Below are 15,708 nucleotides of genomic sequence, written 5' to 3'. Positions count from 1 at the left end.
GCCATTGTTCCCTTAAAGACATTTTGTGTTCTTTGGACCATACCATACCTTATCTTTGCCACTGTTTCATTTTCTGATTGTTTCCCACTAACATCCTCCTTTGATTGACTCTGCAGTCCTGATCCTCTGATCCTGCAGTCAGGCAGGATAACATGAAATGGATAGAGTTGCATATAATTCACGTAGTTCCCTTATTCTCCGCAATGATTTTAATCTAAAAAGTGACTAGACTGAATTCAGCAGTCCTTCTTCAGTCAGAACTTCTTAGGCAGAATTTATGTTGGCTGTACTGTAAATTCTGCCTATGTAAGGAGTACAGGACCAGAATCATGGTAAGGAAACATCATTTTTTTTCTGTGTATGCTTCCATATCAGATGTACTCAGTTTTCAATTAAAATGTTTACTTTCTAACTGCCAACCCTGCAACATCATCCTGAGAGCTAAAATTAAGTTGGATTCTTTTTTGGATCATACATCATCACCTGTAATAAAGATATTGGGCCAGATCTTCTGCTGTTGTAAAACAGCATAACTCCATTATACTCTTTAGATCTCTACTTATTTAAGCCCAGCTGAGGATCTGCCCCTCTACATCTGGAGTTTAGTTAAGATGATGATGCATGAGCCAGGATAGAAGGTAGCTCATTCCTCTGTATTTACAGTTTCACTAACCACCCAAGGTCTGAATTCAGAGTTCTCTATTTCCCTTGCAACAGTTGATGACAACTGCCGATTTAGGGTGGTAGGATTCTCATCAACTCTTGAAACAGAAACATAGGATCCTAGCAGGATCCACAGAATTTAACAGATTAAAAGCTTTTTAGTTTGAGATCATTTCTCATTCTAAAAAACTGAAATCTCTTGAACATTAAATGTGGATAAATTTGGTTTCATTCCTAGAGAAGGAAAACCATATAAAATACAGGGCTGGTGGAGAGTATGTAAATCAGTAGTGTGAGCATCCCTGACGTTAAAATTTAGGATGAAACCCTTTATTAAAAGATATGTGTTCAGTAACCCATTTTACTGGTTAATTAGAAGGTTAAAGTAACTATAGGATTAAAGACAGACATGGAGGGTTTACCACCTATTGGGAACATAATGTTTTCCCTTCCTTCCTGGGCACACCCAAGTGGCCAGATTTATTCTCAGTGACTTCAGTGGTGTTACATCAGTAATAAATTTAGCCCCCAGACACCTAGAGACCTATTGCTTCTATAGCTTGATTGTGGTCATGAGCCAATCCAAAAAAGTCATGCATGACAGAACTGCTGTAAAACTGCTGCCAGAAACCACCTGTGTAGAACGCGGAAGTGAGAGCTAGTCTGGAGCCCAGACTAATCATCCTCAACCCCAGGACTGTAGGAGATCTTTACAGAGAACCTCTATCTTCATGTGAAAATTTGAGTATAATTACAAAATGGAAATAGTTCAGTGTTTCTACAGTTTTGCAAATTATGTAATTTATGAGATTTTTCATTACTTTGTATTGCTTGACTGTCAGAGAACCATACTGGAGCATTCACCTCTGGAAAGCCATAAGGATCAAACAGGCAAATAACTATCAGCTAATCTTTACTAAACCATTAAACATTAAACTGCAAACTCAGATCTCTTATGATGGGACTAGTGGAAGATTAAATTTATTTTTTAAGATTCTAATACTTTGTTCCAGTGGGAGTTGAGGGTACCAGGATAAGTGACTAGACACCGGCAGCATTATTTATTTATATTATGGTAGGACCTAAGAACTACAATCAAGGATCAAAGACCCATTGTAATTTGTCTGTACAGCTCTTAACACAAAGAATACAATCCATTCCCCAGAGAGCTGACAATCTAGGTATGACAAAATAGACAGTGTGTGCAAAGAAAAATTAGGTAATAAATGAACATAGTTGAGTAGAAAAATAGAAGTCTCAGACCATCTTAGGGTATGTCTACACTACGAAATTAGGTTGAATTTATAGAAGTCGGTTTTGTAGAAAGCGTTTTTATACAGTCGAGTGTGTGTGTCCCCACACAAATGCTCTAAGTGCATGTAGTCGGCGGACTGTGTCCACAGTACCGAGGCAACGTCGACTTCCGGAGCTTTACACTGTGGGTAGCTATCCCACAGTTCCCGCAGTCTCCACCGCCCATTTGAATTCTGGGTAGAAATCCCAGTGCCTGATGGGGCTAAAACTTTGTCGCGGGTGGTTCTGGTTCTCTACATATCGTCAGGCCCCCATTCTCTCCCTCCTTCCCTCCGTAAAAGCAAGAGCAGACAATCATTTTGCGCCTTTTTTCTTGAGTTACCTGTGCAGACGTCATACCACAGCAAGCATGGAGCCCGCTCAGCTAACGGTCACCGTATGTCTCCTGGGTGCTGGCAGACGTGGTACTGCATTGCTACACAGCAGCAGTTTATTGCCTTTTGGCAGCAGACAGTGCAGTATGACTGGTAGCCGTCGTCGACGTAGTCCTGGGTGCTCTTTTAACCGGGCACCTGGGCAAACGTGGGAGTGACTCAGCCAGGTCATTTCCCTTGTTTTGTCTCATGGCGAATGAGTCCTACCAGCAGTGCACTGTCTTTTAATCTGCAGCCAGCAGAAGATGATGGCCAGCAGTCATACTGCACCGTCTTCTGCCGAGAACCCAGGAGGTGACGATGTCTAGCAGTCGTACTGCACAGTCTGCTGCCAGCAAGATGTATAAAGATATATGAAGTGGCTCCAAACAAGAAATAGACCAGATTTGTTTTGTATTCATTTTCTCCTCCCTCCCTCCCTCCCTCTGTGAAATCAACGGCCTGCTAAACCCAGTTTTGAGTTCTATCCTTGAGGTTTTGAGTTCTATCCTTGAGGCGGCCATTCAGTTTCTCGCAAAGCCACCCACTTTGTTGATTTTAATTCCCTGTAAGCCAACCCTGTAAGCCATGCCATCAGTCGCCCCTCCCTCCATCAGGGCAACAGCAGACAATCGTTCCGCACCTTTTTTCTGTGCAGACGCCATACCACAGCAAGCATGGAGTCCGCTCAGATCACTTTGGCAATTAGGAGCACATTAAACACCACACTCATTATCCAGCAATATATGCAGCCCCAGAACCTGGCAAAGCAAAACCGGGCAAGAAGGCGACGTCAGCGCAGTTACGAGAGTGATGAGGACATGGACACAGACTTCTCTCAAAGCACGTGCCCTGGCAATGTGGGCATCATGGTGCTAATGGGGCAGGCTCATGCGGTGGAACGCCGATTCTGGGCTCGGGAAACAAGCACAGACTGGTGGGACCGCATAGTGTTGCAGGTCTGGGATGATTCCCAGTGGCTGCGAAACTTTTGCATGCGTAAGGGCACTGTGATGCAAGTAGCCAATTGTAAGGGACTGTGGAAGACTTTGTTACAGCCTAGCCAAGGAAATTCCACTTTCTCGAGACGAGAGGTTACTGTGGGACATAGATAGCTGCTTCATTATTGTGGGATAAAGAGAGGTTTTTGAAGGACACAGCTGCTTTGCATGGCCCTTCGCCAGGTAGCGGAAAGCCCCCCTTTGAGAAGTACCTAATTCTATATTCATGAGCTGTTTTTGTGTAATGCTTATTAACGCTGACTGTCTGCCCCTCCGTTGGACTCCGTCCCAGGCAGAGCTCCGGTGTGCTGGATTCCCCGGCTCCGTGACTGCAATGCTTGGAGTCCCCGTTGCGGGTGGGTCACTAACCTTCAGTAAAGCCAATAACTCACAGCTGTGTGTAAGCCTTGTTTTTCTCAGAGTACTCCTGCCAGGCCTGTGGTGCTTCGAGCACCTTGGCCCAGAACTTTTGGCGCAGTGAGCAGGGTACCCTGAGAAGTGATGCCGCTTTGGCCGAAGGTTGGGGAAGCTGTCGCTGTCCCTAAAGTGCATACCAGGATGGCCCCCGACGGAGCGCTGGGGGCCGGTAGCGTGGATTATGGCCGGGTGGGCTGCCCTTGCGGATTGGACAGACTTTCAACAGGCTGCGGGGGTTACTCCCTTGTAGCTGGTAGAGGGGTTACAATGGTTACGAGCGAACCGGCGCTCTGGGGCGGAGAGGCGGGTGATGGGGGAGCTAGGGTGGCTCCTGCTGACTGCCGTCCAGGACCACAACGAGGAGGTGCTCCATTTACAGCGAGCACTGGAAGGGAAGATTCAGGATGCACAGCACAGGCGGAGGCCCGTGCCATGGCTCAAGAAGTTGTCACCTCCCAGGCGGAGCGCGCCCAGGAGCTGACACAACGCTGCAAAGTGTTGGTTGCCCGGGTAGTGAATAAAAGGCGCCTCAGGCACGGGCGGCAGCCAGTGACCACCGCCCAGGTGCGTGCGGTGACCGCCGCCCCCCCCGGGACCCCGAGACTTGGGATGGGAACATTTGGGACTCCTCATCCTCGGACGAGGGGGAAGAGGAGTCCCCTGCCGTGGCTATGGTGCGCCCGGTCCAGGAGTTGCGAGTGCAAGGAGGCGCCCTACAACCAGAATTCGTCCGCACGTTTAAAATGAGTGAATTGAAGGAAATTGTGAAGATGTTCCGACAGGAGCCCGGAGAGAGCGTCCTGCAGTGGCTTGTGAGGATGTGGGACAATGAAGGTAACACAGTTTTGTTGCTTTCTTATGAATTTCAACAGTTGGGGGGTCCTATCGCAAGACTCTCAGGTACGTGCACAATTGGAAAATCCGCCGCGGCCACAGGCCGGGGGACAAAAAATCGAAAGCCCCTCGTTGTACCGCTGGCTGGCAGCTGCAATGGAAGCGGCCTACCCCTCAGTGGGGGAATTGGAAGCACGGGTGTGCCCCTGGAAGACTGTTCCGGAAGGGGTGCAAGCCCTCCATCAATTGGCAATGGCCTGGGCTGTCTCCACGGGCGGGGAGATGGGGCCGGACGATGTACCGGTGACAAAATCGATTAAAGCCAAAGTGTTACACCTGGCCCCTGATGAGTTAAAACTTTCCCTCCTCACAGTCGTCATGGCAGAGAATGGGCGCGTGGGAGACTTGGCAGCCACCCTTATTCAGTTGGAGGCCGCCTTGGCGGGTGCTAGGCCAAGAGCCATATGGGCTGCGAAGGGGCAGCAAGGCGGGGGGACAGGAGAAAGGGGAGTTGTGGGTGCCCTGGAAGACCTTGTGGCTAGATCTCTTGCAGGCTGGTGTCTCTCACAGGAAATCAATGGAAAGCCAATGGCGGACTTATATAAGCGATGGATGCAGCTGCCCCCTACCAAACTTTGTGCCGGAGGAAAAGGGGAGAAGAGTGTGGAGCGAACCAAGCCAGTGGAGCCCTCTGCTCCGCCAGCTGAGTGGAAACTGCCGCGCCCATATTGAAGGCATGGCAAGTCCTCTGTTCTGTGGGTCATGGCGGCCACACACAAGAGGGAGGCGGGAGACCGAAGCCCCTATGTACCCCTAGCAATTCGCTGGCCGAGGGGAGGAGTCCAACACGTGTTGACGTTGATAGATAGGACAGCTATAGATAGGATAGGTAGGACAGCTGGGTATTATACAAGGGCCTCCGGACCTGGATAACTGCTTGGGAGGCGAAGGGTTGGGAACTCACAGGCCAGCCCCTGTGGGGAGCGGCGCTCTGGCAGCAACTCCTGCGCTATGCCCGACGAGCCCCTCTGGCCGTGCAACATGTAGACGCCCACACAAAGGCTAAAACCTCCGAGGCCCACTGGAATGCGGCGGCCGATGCAATGGAAGTGAGGGGAGGCCCTGTTTAATCTGTTTCCTTTACCTCCCGTAGGTCTAGAAACCAGCGCCCCGAGTGGCATGTATTGGCTAATGAGTGGTGGATGGTACCGCACCGGGAATCGCAGGTCGCCATAGTCCTCATCACTGGGGAAGGATGGGCATACATACTTCCGGAAGGGGAAGTCTATCCCCCCATGGTCTCGCTCTCCCGTTTGTCGCGGCACTCCTTATGAGAATCACCGCTACAGGAGCTAATGCCTGGTTGGTGTTAGCCCAAAGTGCTGTTAATGCGACGTCATTTTGCTTACCGCATACGTATGCATGGGTGTCGTGATGGAGACCTGTTTCATTGGCGTCTGCACAGACCTGACGCTCGTTTAGCACTATTCCTTACTGAAGACAATTGATAAGACTATTACATATACGGATTTGTATGCTGGGTCCCGCCCAATACAATGTAGACGCGTCTATGTATTCGTTCCATCTTCTTGGCGTATATTTTTGCTGCCTTTGCAGTCGTGGCCTAGTTTCCCAGTGCTGTGTGCGGTTTTCCCTCCGCACTGCATCCTCATGGTCCTTAGCATTGCTCGAGAAAGTGCAGGAAGGAGTGTAAGGGACTGCGGAAAACTTTGTTATGGCCTAGCCAGGGAACTTCCGCTTTCTCGAGCTGAGAGGTTACTGTGGGACATAGATAGCTGCTTCGTTATTGTTGGATAGAGATAGTTCTTGAAGGACACAGGTGCTTTGCATGACCCTTCGCCAGGTAGCGGAAAGCCCCCCTTTGAGAAGTACCTAATTCTATATTCATGAGCTGTTTTTGTGTAATGCTTATTAACGCTGACTGTCTGCCCCTCCGTTGGACTCCATCCCAGGCAGAGCTCCGGTGTGCTGGATTCCCCGCCTCCGTGACTGCAACGCTTGGAGTCCCCATTGCGGGTGGGTCACTAACCTTCAGTAAAGCCAATAACTCACAGCTGTGTGTAAGCCTTGTTTTTCTCAGAGTACTCCTGCCAGGCCTGTGGAGCTTCGAGCACCTTGGCCCAGAACACCAATGCAATCAAAGATCTGCTGATATCAAGGGTAGTGACCCTGGGAAATGTGCAGGTCATAGTGGATGACTTTGCTGCAATGGAATTCCCTAACTGTGGTGGGGCCATAGATGGAACCCATATCCCTATCTTGGCACCGGAGCACCAAGCCAGCAAGTACATAAACCGCAAGGGGTACTTTTCAATACTGCTGCAAGCACTGGTGGATCACAAGGGACGTTTCACCAACATCAACATGGGATGGCCGGGAAAGGTACATGACGCTCGCATCATCAGGAACTCTGGTCTGTTTCAAAAGCTGCAGGAAGGGACTTTCTTTCCAGAGCAGAAAATAACCATTGGGGATGTTGAAATGCCTACAGTTATCCTTGGGGACCCAGCCTACCCCTTAATGCCATGGCTCATGAAGCCATACATAGGCAGCCTGGAGAGCAGTCAGGAGCTGTTCAACTACAGGCTGAACAAGTGCAGAATGGTGGTAAAATGTGCATTTGGATGTTTAAAAGCACGCTGGCGCAGTTTACTGACTCAGTTAGACCTCAGCGAAACCAATATTCCCACTGTTATTACTGCTTGCTGTGAGTTTCACAATATCTGTGAGAGTAAGGGGGACATGTTTATGGCGAGGTGGGAGGTTGAGGCAAATCGCCTGGCTGCTGGTTACGCACAGCCAGACACCAGGGTGGTTAGAAGAGCACAGGAGGGTGCGGTGCGCATCGGAGAAGCTTTGAAAACCAGTTTCATGACTGGCAAGATTACGGTGTGAAAGTTCTGTTTGTTTCTCCTTGATGAAACCCCCCGCCCCTTGGTTCACTCTACTTCCCTGTAAGCTAACCACCCTCCCCACCTCCCTTCGATCATCGATTACAGAGGCAATAAAGTCATTGTTGCTTCACATTGATGCATTCTTTATTAATTCATCACACAAACAGGGGGATAATTACCCAGGTAGTCCAGGAGGGGTGGTGGAGGAGGGAAGGACAAGGCCACACAGCACTTTGAAAGTTTAAAACTTTAAAACTTATTGAATGCCAGCCTTCTGTTACTTGGGCAATCCTCTGCGGTGGAGTGGCTGGATGGCCAGAGGCCCCCCACCACGTTCTTGGGTGTCTGGGTGAGGAAGCTATGGAACTTGGGGAGGAGGGCGGTTGGTTACACACGGACTGTAGCGGCGATCTGTGCTCCTGCTGCCTTTCCTGCAGCTCAACCATATGCTGGAGCATATTAGTTTGATCCTCCAGCAGCCTCAGCATTGAATCCTGCCTCCTCTCATCACGCTGCCACCACCTTTCAGCTTCAGCCCTCTCTTCAGCCCGCCACTTACTCTCTTCAGCCCACCACCTCTCCTCCCAGTCCTTTCCTGCACTCTGACATTGTCTGCCTCCACACATTCGTCTGTGCTCTGTCAGTGTGGACAGGGAGGACAGCATGAGCTCAGAGAACATTTCATCGCGAGTGCGTTTTTTCACCTTCTAATCTTCGCTAGCCTCTGGGAGGGAGAAGATCCTGTGATCCTTGAAACACATGCAGCTCGTGGAGGAAAAAAGAAGGGACAGTGGTATTTTAAAAGACATATTATAGAACAATGGGTACACTCTTTCATGGTAAACTTTGCTGTTAACATTACATACGTACATACATACATATGTACATACATGTGCTTTCATTACAAGGTCACATTTTGCTTCCCCCCACCGCGTGGCTAACAGCGAGGAACATTTCTGTTCAACCACAGGGAAACAGCCCAGCAGGAATGGGCACCTCTGAATGTCCCCTTAAGAAAAGCACCCTATTTCAACCAGGTGACCATGAATGATATCACTCTCCTGAGGATAACACAGAGAGATAAAGAACGGATGTTGTTTGAATGCCAGCAAACATACACTGCAATACTTTGTTCTACAATGATTCCCGAGTACGTGCTACTGGCCTGGAGTGGTAAAGTGTCCTACCATGGTGGATGGAATAAGGCTGGAATAATATCCTGGAATAATATCCAGGAGAACCATGAATGCCAGGGCAAATGAATCATTATACATGCTGGCTTTTAAACCTTGTATAGTATTTTTAAAGGTACACTCACCAGAGGTCCCTTTTCCACCTGGCAGGTCCGGGAGGCAGCCTTGGGTGGGTTCGGGGGGTACTGGCTCCAGGTCCAGGGTGGGAAACAGTTCCTGGCTGTTAGGAAAACTGGTTTCTCCGCTTGTTTGCTGTGAGCTATCTACAACCTCATCATCATAGTCTTCCTCATCCCCAAAACCTGCTTCCGTGTTGCCTCCATCTCCACTGAAGGAGTCAAACAACATGGCTAGGTTAGTGAAGGCTGAACCCCCTAAAATGGCATGCAGCTCATCATAGAAGTGGCATGTTTGGGGCTGTGACCCGGAGCGGCCGTTCTCCTCTCTGGTAGGCTTGCCTCAGCTCCTTAAGTTACACGCGGCACTCCTTCGGGTCCCTGTTATGGCCTCTGTCCTTCATGCCCTGGGAGATTTTCACAAATGTTTTGGCATTTTGAAAACCTAGTTCTGGTAGCACGGATTCCTCTCCCCATACAGCGATCAGATCCCGTACCTGCCGTTCAGTCAATGCTGGAGCTCTTTTGCGATTCTGGGACTCCATCATGGTCACCTCTGCTGATGAGCTCTGCATGGTCACCTGCAGCTTGCCACACTGGCCAAACAGGAAATTGAAATTCAAAAGTTTGCGGGCCTTTTCCTGTCTACCTGGTCAGTGCGTCTGAGTTGAGAGTGCTGTCCAGAGCGATCACAGTGGAGCACTCTAGGGTAGCTCCCGGAGGCCAATACTGTCTAATTGCATCCACAATACCCCAAATTCGACCCAGCAAAACCGATTTCAGCACTAATCCCCTTGTTGGGGGTGGAGTAAGGAAATTGATTTTAAGAGCCCTTTAAGTCGAAAAAAGGGCTTCGTCATGTGGACGGGTGCAGGGTTAAATCGATTTAACGCTGCCAAATTCAACCTCAATGCCTAGTGTAGACCAGGGCTTATTCTCCCATATAATATAAAATAGTAGAAATTTAGGACTGGAAAGGACCTGAGAAAGTCATCTAGTCTAGCCCCAAATTTTGAGGCAGGAATAAGTATACCTAGAGCATCTCTCACAGACGTTTCTCTAACCTATTCATGAAAACCTACAATGATGGGTATGCCACAACCTACCTATGTAACCTGTTCCAGTGCTTTTAACTATCCTTATAGTTACAAAGAGTTTCTTAATATCTAATCTAAATCTCCCTTTCTACAAATTAACCCCATTACTTCTTGTCCTATCCTATCCTTGGAGGACATGGAGAACAATCGATCCTACCATCCTCTTTATAACATGCTTTTACATATTTGGAAAGTGTTATTATGTGCCCTTCAGTCTTCTCTTTTCTAGGCTAAGTTTGCTCAGTTCTTTCAACCTTTCCTTATAGGTCATGTTTTTTAAAATTCTTATCATTTTTGTTTCTCACTTCTGGACTCTACAATTTGTCCACATCTTTGTTAAAGTGTGGTGCCCAAATCTGGACAAGGTATGCCAGCTGAGGCCTCTCCAGTGCCAAGTGAAACAATTACCTCCCATGTCTTTCTGTAATGGGGTCTCATTCACTGCTAGTGTAACACCCACAGACCCTGGGCATCGGCAGGCGGGATCAAACGTAGGGCCCCTGGAGCTTAGCACATGAGTCTCTACCACATGAGCTAAAAACCAACTGGCTATTAGCTAAGGCTGTAGAGCAGACTCAATCTCTTTCTCTCTAAGTGGTCTCAGTGCCACTAGATGGGACAGAATACCACACCCTGGTGGTGTGTGGGTTACACTAGCATGCCTCCTTGCATCATTGTCAGGGAATGAAGCTCTCACTGTATCAGGTCCGTTTTCCTGTTCCCCTGCTGCTGCTTACTCTGCAATAGCCTTTCTTCTAGTAACATGGCCCTTCAGCAACATCACCATTTAGTCCACCCCTTCCAGGGTTACAGAGTTCAACAGGACAACTAATTGGCCTCTCAGGCTCTCATTAACCCCATCACACTTACATAGCACAGTCCTGTTAATACCCCCAGAATCACATTTTCCTTTTTTACAACTGAATTACACTGTTTATTTCTATTCAATTTATGATCCTGGATAGCCCCCAGATCTTTTTCTTTAGTATTGCTGCCTAGTCAGTTATTTCCCATTTTGTATTTGTGCATTCAATTTTTCTGTCCTAAATGGAGTACTGTGCACTTGGCTTTATTGAATTTCATCTTAATGATTTCAGACCAATTCTCTAATTCATCAAGATCATTTTGAATTCTAATCCTGTCTTCCAAAGTGCTTGCAACCCCTTCCACACTGGTGTCATCCACAGACTTTATAAGTATGCTGCCTACTCCACATTCCATGTCATTAATTAAAATATTGAGTAGAATCAGATTCAAGACAGACTCAAAGTAAAATCAGGATGTTACAAGGCAGACTTATATTTATTTTATTTTATTTTATTTTACTTTATTTTAAATCTTTATTTAAAATAAATTTATTTGAATCCCACTGCATAGGAAAGATAGGAAGTATGGCAAGACCACCCTGGCTTAACCAGGAGATATTCAATGATCGGAAACTCAAAAAAGAGTCCTACACAAAATGGAAACTAGGTCAAATTAAAAAGGATGAAAACAAATAACTCACTTATATAGGGACACAATTAGAAAGGCCAATGCACAAAATGTGATTAAACTAGCTAGAGACACGAAGGGTAACAAAACATTTTACAAATGCATTAGAAGCAAGAGGAAGATGAAGGACAAGGTGAACCCGTTACTCAATGGGGTGCAAGTGAAACAATAACAGAAAGTGTGGAAATGGCAGAAGTGCTAAATGACTTTTTTTGTTTTAGTTTTCACTGAAAAGGTTACTAGTGATTGGACATCCATCATAGTGAATGCCAGTGAAAATGAGGTAAAATCAGAGGCTAAAATATGGGAAAAACAAACTAAAAATTACTTAGACAAGTTAGCTGTCTTCAAGTCACCAGGGCCTGATGAAATACATCCTAGAATACTGAAGTTGCTGACGGAGGCGATATCTGAGCCACTAACAATTATCTTCAAAAAGTCATGGAAGATGGGAGAGATTCCAGAGGACTGAAAAAGAGCAAATGTAATGCTAATCTATAAAAAAAGGAAATAAGGACACCCAGAGAATTACAGACCCGCCAGCTTAACTTCAGTATCTGGAAAGATGATGGAACAAATAATTAAGCAATCATTTTGCAAACACCTAGAACAGTGGTTCTGAACCAGGGGTACATGTACCTCTGGGCACATATAGGTCTTCCAGGGGGTTCATCAACTCATCTAGATATTTGCCTAGTTTTACAACAGGCTACATACAAAGCACTAATGAAGTCAGTACAAATTAAAATTCATACAGACAATAACTTGTTTCTATTGCTCTGTATACTATATACTTAATATAAGTACAATATTTATATTCCAATTATTTTATTTTATAATTATATGGTAAAAATAAGAAAGTAAGACATTTTTCAGTAATAGTGTGCTTTTGACACTTTTGTATTTTTATGTCTGATTTTGTAAGCAAACAGTTTTTCAATTAGGTGAAACTTGGGGGTACAAAAGACAAATCAAACTCCTGAAAGGGGTACAGTAATCTGGAAAGGTTGAGAGCCACTGACCTAGAAGATAAAAAGGTGATAAATAACAATCAGCATGGATTTGTCAAGAACAAATCATGTCTAACAAACGTAATTGTTTTTTGGGTCTTTGACATGGTAATAAGCCTTGTGGATGGGGGGAAGTAGTAGATCTGGTACATCTTGACTTTAGTAAGGGTCTTGATACTGTCGCACAAAAAAAGCAAACATCATCCTGGGATGTATTACCAGGATGTTGTAAGCAAGACATGAGAAGAAACTCTTCCACTCTGTTCCCTGCTAATTAGTCCTCAACTGGAGTATTGGGTCCAGTTCTAGGGTGCCATATTTCAGGAAAGATGTGGACAAATTGGAGAAAGTCTAGAGAAGAGCAACAAAAATTATTAAAGGTCTAGAAAACATGAACTATGCAGGAAGATTGAAAAAACTGGGTTTGTTTAGTGTGGAGAAGGAAGACTGAGAGAGGACATGATAACAGTTTTCAAATACATAAAAGGTTATTACCAGGAGGATGAAGAAAAATTGTTCTCCTTAACTTCTAAGGATAGGATAAGAAGCAATGAGCTTAAATTGCAGCCAGGACAGTTTAGGTTGGACAGTAGGAAAAACATCCTGTCAGGGTAGTTAAGCACTGAAGTAAATTGCCTAGGGAAGTTGTGGAATCTCCATCATTGGAAATTTTGAAGAGCAGGTTAGACAAACACTGGTCAGAGATGGTCTAGATAATACTTAGTCGTGACATGACTAGCTGACCCCTCAAGGTTCCTTTCAGTTGGAAAGTTCTATAATTCTAAATAGATAATTATATAGAAATGAAATACTCAGCAGATTTCTCTGATAGTTGTTTTTAATGATAGGGAAATATTATGGTGACATAGGACAAAACACAAACACATGAGTATAAATATCACTAGGGTCTAGACAACATGTAGGGACACTAACTTCAGTGCAAGTATAGTACATTGGTATAAGTGAGAGCAAAATTATTAAATTCTAAGTATTTCACAATTTTTAATGTAAGTCTTAGAGAACAGTTTTAGTTTAAGAAGAGGAACTGAAGAATAAATAGGATTTAAGAATTAAATTAGCAAGTAAGATATAAATATGTAACTCCTGGGAAATCTCTGCTTTTCTAGGCCTATGATAACGTCATTTCCCAAGAGTAAAAAAGAAACAAAATAATTGTATGTGGTCCTATGGGTCCTTCCCTTTGTAGTACTGTTTCGCAGTATTTTATATGCTGCAAAAATTCTGCATGCAAAATCAATTAATATTTTATAAGGTATCAAGCTGCTTTTGGGTATTTTAATAGATTCTGGGCCAGATTCTGTTGTGCCAATTGTTGTGCAATGTAAATTCAGAGTAACCTCAACAACTTTGTCCTGCCTTCAGATTTACACCAAGTAAATTTGGTTCTCAGTACAAAGCTAAATAATGCATCACAGTACAGTAAATTTCTTGATGCTTTTCTCACTTTCAAATTACACTTGGATATATATATATATATCCTACTGCAAAATAATGGTGTTGTGCAAATTCAACACTTTTTTGAGCAAAGTACCTGGTTATAAACAGGATAAAACACATCCAGCACTGGATATTTATAACTAAAACTTGTGCTATGACAGCTCAAATCACTTTGATGGAACCCAAAATTCTTGCTTCTTTTCCCTAAGTGATGGTTATTCCAGTGGTGTTTCTAGGAGACCCCATTCTTTGTGTTGAAAGGTGTTGAGGTAAAAGAGTGATTCAGGGTTATTGTTAAATAAACATTCTACTGTTTTTAGTAGCATCACATGATTTTGCATTTTTTGAGAATCACCAGCTCTCTTTTTGTGCACTGTAAATCTGTATTGAAATTACTCACTTTTAGAAAATAGTAAATTAAATTTAAGCTTGGAAACAGTGTACGTAAACAACCATTCTGAGGATGAAACCTCCATGAATTTTAAACACAAAGGTTCATAAAGGGCTTGGAAAGGTTAACAAATCAAGCCTTTAGATTGCCTCCTATTCACATGATCCAAATGCTACAAACTGGGTTTGGCAGTAATTAAGAAGAGACATCAGTGCTGGAAAATATCTCATAAAATGATTATATTAGTAATTTGGGTGATTGTTTCAGCAGCAACAGTAGTAGTGATTGATTAACAAATTTATTTTAGATCTCTGCATAAGATCTCACAAAAATGTAAACATACATGAGCTTAGTTTTCATAGTGCTGAATACAAGTTGCAAGTTAATTTCTCCCACAACCAAGCATGTTTCCAATGTCTCAAGCTATTCTCACAGCAATTATTCTTACCGTTGTTGTCTCCATGTATTGGAGCAGCAGATGGGATCCATTAATATTAATCAATTAATTAAGACTGAAAAATCAAACTCAATTAACAAATTTCAAGAGAGAAAAACTTATCCTCAGATTTCAGGCCCCAAGAACACCATAATTATCAAAATCCTCAAGAAACCCAATTTTTCAAAGATGATCTCCTGAAATTTTAAGCAGTATAACCTGGATGCCTAAGTCTTCATTTTAGGCTCCTCTGAAATACATAAAACTTCCTTTCAGCTGCCTTCAAACTCTGTAGATGCTTCATTTGTGGTTTAGACCATGTGCGTTGCTGTCTGCCTTTAGGCACCCTGACTCTGATCTCATACTTAAGTCCCAGAGCAATTCATGAACCAAGGAAAAATAAGCATTTGGCCATCTAACTCACTTGAGGGGCCCAATCCAGTAGAAACCTCTGAGCACAGCTTCTAGATTGGGCCCTACAGTTGCATTCACACAAAATGGCTGGAGGAGAACTTCCCTCATAACTTTTAGCCCAACGGTTAGGTAACTCACCTAGAATGTGGAAGACACCCAGTTCAATTCCGCCCCTATAGGGAGAGAAGGGATTTGAACGGGATTTCCACCTCTCCAATGAGATCTCTAACCATCGGGATATGGACTTTTTACAGCTATAATGAAGGGAAATGGGCCCTTTTTCCCAAAGGAATGGTCTGTAAATAATAAATTTCTCTGCCTGCTGCCTACAGCAGGATAGTTTGTTATGGGTGTGACTGTAGAGCCTGGTGGTTAAGGTAAAGTCTCGAATGACTTTCATTATTTAATCCAGAGTGCAACAACTTTAACAGGAGAGATTGGGGGAACCCTACATCAGAATGTCCCATAGCCCAGTGTTTAGGGAACTCACTCGGGAGGTGGCAGATTCCGGTTCAATTCTCTTCTTGCCTCAGGTGGAAGGAGGACTTTAATCACATTCTAGATGAGTACCTTAACCACCAAGCTAAAAGTTATGAAAAAGG

The 15,708-nt window shown here is 44.7% G+C and overlaps 1 protein-coding gene across 1 annotated transcript in view; it reads left to right on the top strand.

The window, feature by feature from the left end:
- Nucleotides 1-4,419: 4,419 nt before the first annotated feature.
- LOC122459436 (protein eyes shut homolog) overlaps nt 4,420-15,708 on the top strand; it is a 196,089-nt gene continuing 184,800 nt past the window's right edge. The window contains exon 1 of the mRNA XM_043511471.1: nt 4,420-4,582. Within this exon, the coding sequence (XP_043367406.1) occupies nt 4,420-4,582 (163 nt within the window). The remainder of the gene's footprint in view (nt 4,583-15,708) is intronic.

The sequence above is a fragment of the Dermochelys coriacea genome, chromosome 3 (assembly GCF_009764565.3).
Source record: "Dermochelys coriacea isolate rDerCor1 chromosome 3, rDerCor1.pri.v4, whole genome shotgun sequence".
Classification (NCBI taxonomy): domain Eukaryota; kingdom Metazoa; phylum Chordata; order Testudines; family Dermochelyidae; genus Dermochelys; species Dermochelys coriacea.
This window is presented reverse-complemented; position numbering and strand designations above follow the sequence as displayed.